The 7,836-nt window shown below is 64.7% G+C and overlaps 6 protein-coding genes across 6 annotated transcripts in view; 3 read left to right on the top strand and 3 right to left on the bottom strand.

Moving 5' to 3' along the window:
* EMIHUDRAFT_211208 (hypothetical protein) overlaps window positions 1-171 on the bottom strand; it is a gene marked incomplete at both ends in the record, with an annotated part of 5,878 nt that extends 5,707 nt beyond the window's left edge. Inside the window, one exon of the mRNA XM_005768026.1 lies at window positions 56-171. Coding sequence (XP_005768083.1) covers window positions 56-171 — 116 coding nt within the window. The remainder of the gene's footprint in view (window positions 1-55) is intronic.
* A 307-nt stretch (window positions 172-478) lies between these two features.
* On the top strand, window positions 479-1,048 carry EMIHUDRAFT_211207 (hypothetical protein; the record flags this gene model as incomplete). The annotated part of the gene is made up of 2 exons (XM_005768025.1): window positions 479-658; window positions 770-1,048. 2 exons carry the CDS (start codon window positions 479-481, stop codon window positions 1,046-1,048), a joined length of 459 nt encoding a protein of 152 aa, XP_005768082.1.
* A 774-nt stretch (window positions 1,049-1,822) lies between these two features.
* EMIHUDRAFT_211205 (hypothetical protein) lies at window positions 1,823-2,752 on the top strand (the record flags this gene model as incomplete). The annotated part of the gene is made up of 1 exon (XM_005768024.1): window positions 1,823-2,752. The coding sequence occupies one exon, from the start codon at window positions 1,823-1,825 to the stop codon at window positions 2,750-2,752; it is 930 nt and encodes a 309-aa protein (XP_005768081.1).
* A 652-nt stretch (window positions 2,753-3,404) lies between these two features.
* EMIHUDRAFT_211203 (hypothetical protein) lies at window positions 3,405-3,710 on the bottom strand (the record flags this gene model as incomplete). Its single annotated transcript, XM_005768023.1, has 1 exon — window positions 3,405-3,710. The coding sequence occupies one exon, from the start codon at window positions 3,708-3,710 to the stop codon at window positions 3,405-3,407; it is 306 nt and encodes a 101-aa protein (XP_005768080.1).
* A 456-nt stretch (window positions 3,711-4,166) lies between these two features.
* EMIHUDRAFT_211202 (hypothetical protein) lies at window positions 4,167-4,535 on the bottom strand (the record flags this gene model as incomplete). Its single annotated transcript, XM_005768022.1, has 1 exon — window positions 4,167-4,535. One exon carries the CDS (start codon window positions 4,533-4,535, stop codon window positions 4,167-4,169), a length of 369 nt encoding a protein of 122 aa, XP_005768079.1.
* A 246-nt stretch (window positions 4,536-4,781) lies between these two features.
* On the top strand, window positions 4,782-4,985 carry EMIHUDRAFT_49382 (hypothetical protein; the record flags this gene model as incomplete). Its single annotated transcript, XM_005768021.1, has 1 exon — window positions 4,782-4,985. A coding segment is annotated over one exon (204 nt), but the record flags the coding sequence as incomplete, so codon positions are not given.
* Between the last annotated feature and the right edge of the window lie 2,851 nt (window positions 4,986-7,836).

The raw sequence follows: 7,836 nt of genomic DNA, 5'->3' as shown, positions 1-7,836 counted from the left end.
CGCGCCGTCCGTCTCGCCGTCCGTCCCGCCGCCCTCCTCCATCATGTAAAAGTACTCGGAGGCGGCCGCCTCAATGTTGCCACCCGCATTCTGGAGCAGCGTCCCGGCCTGGCCGGCGTCAATCCCGAGCATGCCCACGAGCGTAGCCACAGAGGCCGCATACTCGTCCATCACTGCGGTCGGGCTGCGGGACGTGGAGCGCTGAGGAGTGGCGCTGTACACGGCGTGCGGAAAAGAATGTTGCCCTGGCACACCACGGGAGCCGCCTAAGCGACTCCTGCGAGGGCGGCGAGGCACTTAGCTGTCAGTGTCGTGCGAAAAAGAATCATGGTTACTGGCGAACATCCTCGGGTTCACCTGACTGTCTCCATGGAACTCCCACAAGGCTCTCCTGCAGAGCGCCAGACAGCCTAGCGTACAGGGTGCTGTTTTCCGTCAATATAAAAAGAAAAACATTCTGCACCTGTCAACGCGGAGCATGCAGATGGTTGGCGAGGGCGAGGTCACGGTGGTGCTTCTCCTCCTCGCGGCGGCGGCGCTGCCGGCACTCTTGTACGTGCGGCGTCGGCAGGAGCAGCAGTTTGAGGCCAAGCTGCAGTCGATGAGAAGCAAGCAAGCCGAGGCGAAGCTGCAGGCGGTGGAGGAGAAGGTCGCCGCGGTGGAGGCGTCTGCAGCTTCGCCGCCGCCGGCACCGTCAGCGAGGGCGCGCCGCGGGCGGGCCGCCGAGGCGCGGCCGCCGCTGCTCAAGGGCGCAAAGTGCTGGTACGAGGCGGACCGGTCCAGCGACCCGGTGCTGGTGGAGATCATGCAGGTCCACGCGGACGTGGACGGGGCCTTCTACACGATCAAGCTGCCCAGCGGCGGCGAGAAGCAGACGACGCGCGGAAAGCTCGATTCGCTCGAGGAGCGCGCTGAGGCCGCGGCGGCGGCGCTGCTCGCCGAGGAGGCGAAGGAGAGCAAGAAGGGCGGGCGCGGCAAGGGCGGGTCGGGCCGCGAGAAGCCGAAGCCCGCCCGCAAGCAGAACAGCGGGCGCGAAAAGCGCAAGTGAGGCCGGCGGTGTGCACACCGTTTGCGCTCTAGTCTACTGTCATAGGGAGTCGTGCGATCCGCGCGCGCGTGTACGTGTGCCCGTTTTGCCGCACGTACGTCAAAAAGGATGCGACATTGACACAGTGTCGAAATGAGACCACGGTAAGATCGCGCCACTTGCCTGTGTGGCTCTCTCCTCCGCGCTGACGTGTGACGACGACTGCGTTGTGCGACTCGGAGGCGACTCGCTCGCGTCTCGCGCGCGGGAGAGGTGTGTACATGCGTGCTCTCTCGACGGGGCCGCCGCAGTCGCACGAGCGCGCTCGCGCCCCGCTCATTTCGTAGTGCGCCGGTGCAATCTTCGCTGGCTCCGTCCCACATCGCTGGTCCCTCGTCGACAGCACGCAACTACATGGCCGGATCTGGACTCGCGGGGAAGAAGTAGTGCTGGCAGGCTTCGTAGAGTTCCGCTCCGCGTCCGCTCCGCTGCATGTACTTCAGAACCATCACGGAAACAACGATGAGGATAGTAGGCATCCAGCTCTCCACTCGGACATCCGCGTTGCCCTTTCCACTATCCGCAGGCGGCGCGATGGCTGTGTCGGCGTCGGCTGTGTCGGCGGCAGTACGCTTCGTCGTCTTCTTTGCCATTGCCTGCAGTATGATACCAGGAGATGAGAGGGTGCGCGCAGTGGCGCTCGAGGACGCCCTACGCCGATGCTTGGCAGCGCGTAGTGTCGAAACTCCGAGACTCCGACGTCCAATGTCAAATTCACTCTTTGTTTAGAGAGCGATGGCGCGGAACTTGTGGCTGCCAATAACAGGCGGGTCGGTGGAGGAGATCATCTCGGCGCACGCTGACCCGCTCGCTCTCCTGGAGAGTGGTGCGGTGCCTGCTCTCGTCGTGCGCCGTGCGCTAGCAGCACCTGCGCTGACGACAGTCTTGTCGCGGCTGCAAGGGCAGCCGTGGCAGAGGAGGACAGCCTCCTATAAGACGTTGGGCGTCGATTTGGGTGCCTATTTGGGCCGCTACCCGCACCCTCTAGATTTGCTGCGGGCCGAAGTCCACTCCACTTGCACCAAAACGACCGACCTTCAGAGGCATCACGCCAACGCCACTGCCGCCTTTGATCTCGCGGCGAAGAGAGCAGGCCTGTACGCCCCGGTGGAGGCGCTGCACCGCACTCTGCGTGCGCTCTTTGCCGCGAGGTCTGCGGCTGCTGAGGCCGACTTCCTCCCGGCTCCGGGCGTCTTTCGCATGCACCGCCCGGGCAACCGCTTCGCGCCGCACGCAGACACCATCCACGCTGCAGAGTGGAGCAGTGCGTGCGGAGGAAAGCGGCCGAGGCGAGGCGTGGCGCCAAACTTCCGCCCTCTCCGCCGCCTTCGGCACCAGCTCTCTGCCCTCGTGTCGCTGCAGCAGCCCAGATCCGGGGGAGAGCTGCGGCTCTTTAGCACCAACTGGGAGGCCCTCATGTCAACTTGCAACCAGCGCGGCGTGGCCTACGACGTGGGAATCGCCTTCCCTCACTGGCCGCGCGCGGCAGCCATGCTGCACCCGCGCGAGTACAACCTCACCGTCACGCCGGGCGACGTCTTCATCTTCAACAGCAATCGCGTGCACGAGGTGCTGCCGGTGGTGGGTCAGCAGCCGCGCCTCGTGCTCGGGTCCTTTGTGGGGTACTCGCACTCGCCGCGTGAGGAGATGAGGATGTGGTCTTGAGGACCTCGTGCTCGGGTCCTTTGTGGGGTACTCGCACTCGCCGCGTGAGGAGATGAGGATGTGTCTTGAGGACCGAGAGGGAGGAGCCATCGAGAGAGGTCGGTGACGATGCTGCCGGTGTCGGCATTCCCAGCGGATGGAGACCGTGGCTGTTGCGCTGGTCAAAGCGAAGGCCGCCTCCTCGAGGACTGTTGGGGACGCCGATCATCTCTCCAGCTCCGAACTCGAGAATTGTGCGCATGTCGGATGGAGCCCTTGCCGCCGCTTTCTCCACCCTTCCCTGCCTGCCCCTTTCCATATCTCGACGACCTCCACCTCCCCAACGCCGGTGGGCAGGCATCAACATCAAGTTCGGCAGCTCGACCTTGAAGCTTGATCGCTTCTGATGCTGATGGCAACGGCAAGCCTCTCCTCTCTGAGGAGCTAAAGAAGCACCTGAAGGACGAGCTCACCAGATTGATAGACAGACCAATGGTAGCCGAGCCGTGTACCGCTGGGCTCGTCGAGCGCCTACTGAGGGTCGCGCGTTTGCGCCCCGCGGACCGGCGCCGGCGGCCGCCGCGTGCCCGCGGTGCCCCGTGATCGGTGTGTGGCAGCGGCGCGGCGCTGCGTGTGTGACCATCGTCAGCGGCGCCGCCAGCCGTCATGTGCACTACCGGCACGATGTGCCTTGTGCGATGCGGCGCATGATTGCTCTGTAGGCATCCTCGCGCTTTCGCTTCCGGCGCATCGCCTTCGTCTCCTTGCTGCGCAGCTGGGTGTAGTTCGGGCCCGCCTCCGCCACGCTGTCCAGCAGCTGGGCGGCGCTCGCCATCTCGACCGCGTCGTCCTCCGGCGGAAGCTCCGCGTTGCCCGCGGCCGCCTCCCGAGCGCGCTCGTCGCGCATCCGCTCGTGGTGGGCCTGCCGACGCGCCACGCCGGCGCCCGCGTGCCTCGCCGCCGCGTCCGGCGACGGCATCGATGCTGTCCGCCCGAGCGTGACTCGCCACTCCACGACCTCCACGACCCTCCACGACCCTCCACGACCCACTCGCTCTGCCCCAAACCTAAATCGTCTCACTAGTTACATACATACTTTAGCGACACACAGCCATGTGGGACGCGCGTCGTCCGTCGAGTACCTCTAGCCTAAAGTAGCCTATATAGAGCCTAGACGCTAGAGCCGTACTACCCAGCCTTCGCATGCGATCGTGCATGCACATGCACATGTCCATGTATGTGCATGCACATGTGCATGCAGAGTGCTGCAGTCTTTTTTTACGCGTGTGGCGCGTGAGCAGAGACCAGAGTGGTGTTGTGTGAGACGCGTGTGTGAGAGGCGGGCGGTTGACGTTGAGTGCTGCGCGTGCGTGTTCTGCGTCTACAGAAACACCAATGCATATTCTCCGCTCCGACCACACACCCTCGCCGACGACTACAACCTCGCAAAAGAGTCACATAGCGGTGTGACATCTGGCTGAAGCCACGCCACGGCTTTGGCGTTTGGGAACCACTCCTTCTCTCCCGTGTACGCAAACTGGATTAGAACGTGGCCCGTTTGCTGCTCCGCCACCGCGCCAGCGTAGCAGAAGGATGGGTCGCCACCCGCTTCGACGCTCACCCACTCTGTCTCCGGCACGGAGACCAGCCGCCCGACCAAGCTAGCATGCTGCATCGGCGCAGTGCGGCGCGACGCGCTCGCAACAACGAACGTCTGGCCCGGCTGTACGCCAACTGGGACCACCGTGGTGAACATCTGCTCGCCCGATGTGGACGGGAAGGTCGCGGACTGGCCGGGACTCATGCCCGCAGGTGGAGTGCGTGGTGTTAGGGTAGCGAGGTTGGTTGGGCGCGGCGAGAGTCAAAGCGAGGCAAAAAGAATTTTCCGTCGAAATTTCAGATGGCAAGAGATTTTTTTCTTTTTTTGTTTCTCTCTACGACGGGCACGGGACCGGCCCTGCCGCACCGCGCCAGGATGGGTCGCCTGACAAGGCACTGTGGCACGCCGGTCAGTGCTGGTTCGTTGGAGCAGCTGCGCTGCCTCGCGAGCTTCCAGATATTCTATCGATATGAAGGGCGCACAAAGGCGCTCGACGTCGCTCCATCCGACTCGATACTGCTGGTCATGTTGAAGATCCAGTCGAAGGAGGGCGTCCCTCCCGGCTTCCAGCGCCTCTCCTACTCATCAAAACCGCTCGAGGCGGATCGCACGGTGGCGGATTACGGCATCAAGAAGGCAGCCACCATCCATGTCAGCTGCGGCGCGCCCGCACCCGCCGCGCCCGCATCCACCGGCGGCCTGGTCGGCTGCGCTGTTATTCTGAATGGCCTCGTCGCTCGGGCCGACCTGAACGGCGCCACGGGCTTTGCCCTCTCCTACGACACTGCCCGCGGTCGCTACCTCATTCGCGTCGTGAGCTCGGGAGAGCTCGTCAATGTGCGGCCGGCCAACGTGTCCCTCACGGAGTACGACCCCATAGTGCGACGCCAGCGCACGATGCCTGTCTATGCCAGTGAGGTCCTAAAGGGCAATGTCTCGGAGGTTGTCGCCAAGCAGATCGGCGAAGACGATCGCTTCGCCGCCGCGCTCAGCTGCCGCGCCCTCCGCGATGCGCTGCGCCGATGCGCTCCGCCGCCGCAGCTGCACCTCAAGACGCGCGTGGCCTCGGCCGTTGGCTCGCTCCCGCGGTTGAAGTGGTCGCTGGCGGTGGGCTGCCCCCGCGAGCGGCTGTGCGAGCTCGCCGCAGCGCAGCCTGGAGGGCGCGAGCTCATCCACTACTTGCGCTTCGTCGACGGCAGGTGCCCTTGGGGCAAGACATGCGACGTGGCGGCGTCGCACGGCGACGTGCTTCTGCTCGAGTGGGCGCACGCGAACGGCGCGCCATGGGGTGTCTCGACTGCCGCAGCGCTCGCTGGCCACCGGGACGCCTTCTCACTCTCGGCTGCCCAGCGACAATGGTGCAGCCAATGGAGCTCACAAATGGAGCGGCCTCCCTTTGGTATCAATAAAATGGAGCGGCTTCTCACTCTCGGTTGCCCCGCCGACGAGACGTGCTGCGCGGCGGCAGCGACGCTGCACGGAGTGCCGGAGCTCGCGAGTCTGCGCTCAACTTTCAACCTCCCCTGGGACGAGCGCACTTGCAGCGCGCTCGCAGCGGCGGGCAACACCGAGGCGCTCAAGTGGGCGCAAGAGCAGGACTGCCCGTGCAACGCGGTGCAGGTGAGCGCGGCCCTTGCGAGCGCGGTGGCCGCCGGCAAGCTCGACGTGGGGCGGCTGCTCTCCTCCTTGGATGAGCACAAGGCGGAGCTGGCGCGGTTGCAGCAGAGCGAGGCGGCGCACGCGGCGGCGGAGGCGGCGGCGGCGGAGCGCGAGGTGGCACATCGGGCGGAGCTCGAGGCGGCCAAGGCGGAGGCGGCCGCGAAGGCGGAGGCGGCGGCGGCGGCGGCGGCGGCGGCGGCGGCGGAGGCGGCGGCGGTTGCGGCGGCGGCGGCGGCGAGCTGTGAGACTGCAGTGCTGGCCGACCTCGCGAAGCTGTCGCATTTCTCGCGCTACCAGACGGCGCGCGCTGTCCAGCTTGGCGACGGCGACCCAACGCGCGCGCTCCTCGTCAGGGAGTTCCTCAAGTCGCGCACGCGCCACCGCGGCCCGCGGCAGGGCGACCCGCATCGCAGCGTGCCGCTCTTCGAGGTGCAGCGGGTCGAAAAGCTCTTCAACCCGCGGCTGCAGGAGAAGTACCTCGCTGAGCTGCAGGACGTTGCCGGCCTGTGCGAGCGGCGCGTGGGGCCGCTCCCATATGAAACGGAAAAAGAAAAAAAATCCGCTTGGTGCAGTATGTAGGAAGGTGGGAACAGTCAGGCTCGGACTGGACGAGACACACACACACACACACACACACACGCGCGCGCACACACACACACACACACATACACACACACACACACACACACACACACACACACACGGACTGGACGTGAGTGAGTGAGTGAGTATTCTTGATACGAAACCACGACGACACACACCAGTCGACTCGCATCGGTTGCCTCCATGAACGGCGGAGCTATTCTCGCGCCCACACCACACCTGGCTCCAACGTGGACACGCCCATAGCTGGGGACACTACTAGGTCACGCATGGCATCAGAAGTTTTATCTCTGGGCCCCGAAAGGCATCTCTAGCAGTGTCGTTACACATGCCCCCTCCCCTCCTGGGCGCATGCGCCTCACGTCTCGCCAGAGCATAAGCCCTTGGCGTGTGGCGAGACGAGTTTTTCGCCATGCAGCGAGCAGCAAGCCGCCCGCCGCAAACAGCCGGAGGCCTCGCCGCGGCACTGGCTGCGCCGCAGTCCCGCACCCGTCGACGCAGCTCCCCCCGCGGAAGACCGCGCGTAGCGACGCCTTGACGATCGAGATGAGCGTGCCTGTGAAGCTCGCCCACCTACTGCCCCTGAGAGTTGGTTACGAGTGGGATCAGCTCCCCCCCTTGGGATCAAAGCTTCCACGACCTCGCACCCAGCATCACAGGCAGGATCAGAGAGAGACTCCACACCGGACACCGCCCGGGCACAGACTCCCTACCCGTCGGATTGCACAGGGCCCCCTCGGAGCAGCCCACACACAATCACGCATCGGCAGAATTAGTGCCTGAGTCAGGCAGACAGCACAGCCAAGGACAGGAGAGGAGAGAGAGAGAGAGAGAGGAGAGGGGAGAGGGTGAGGGTGTGTGTACACGTGTGGAGCAGGGAGGGTGTCTGTGGTGGGTTGTAGTCATACTACGTGATTAAAACCACGCGCCCCTCAGGAGCTTAAGGAAGAGTGTTGGGTGTCAAAACACCGGCGTCGGCGACTCACTCCCCAGAGGGTTGAGCTGCTCGACCGAGGTGAAGCCATCCGGATCTGCACAGCTCGCCCTCCGGACGCGCAGCTCCCCGCGATGGTCCCCTAGCCACCGCCGCCTCAACGTCTCCAGGAAGTAGTCAAAGGTCCACCACACAGCCTCCAGCCACCAGCCTCCACCACACACACACACACACTCACCGACGCCGTTTCTTCTTTTTATCGCAAAATCGAGACGCCATCGCAGCCAATTGCAATCACCTTACTCAAAT

This window comes from Emiliania huxleyi (assembly GCF_000372725.1).
Source record: "Emiliania huxleyi CCMP1516 unplaced genomic scaffold EMIHUscaffold_47, whole genome shotgun sequence".
In the NCBI taxonomy this organism is placed as follows: domain Eukaryota; phylum Haptophyta; order Isochrysidales; family Noelaerhabdaceae; genus Emiliania; species Emiliania huxleyi.
This window is presented reverse-complemented; position numbering and strand designations above follow the sequence as displayed.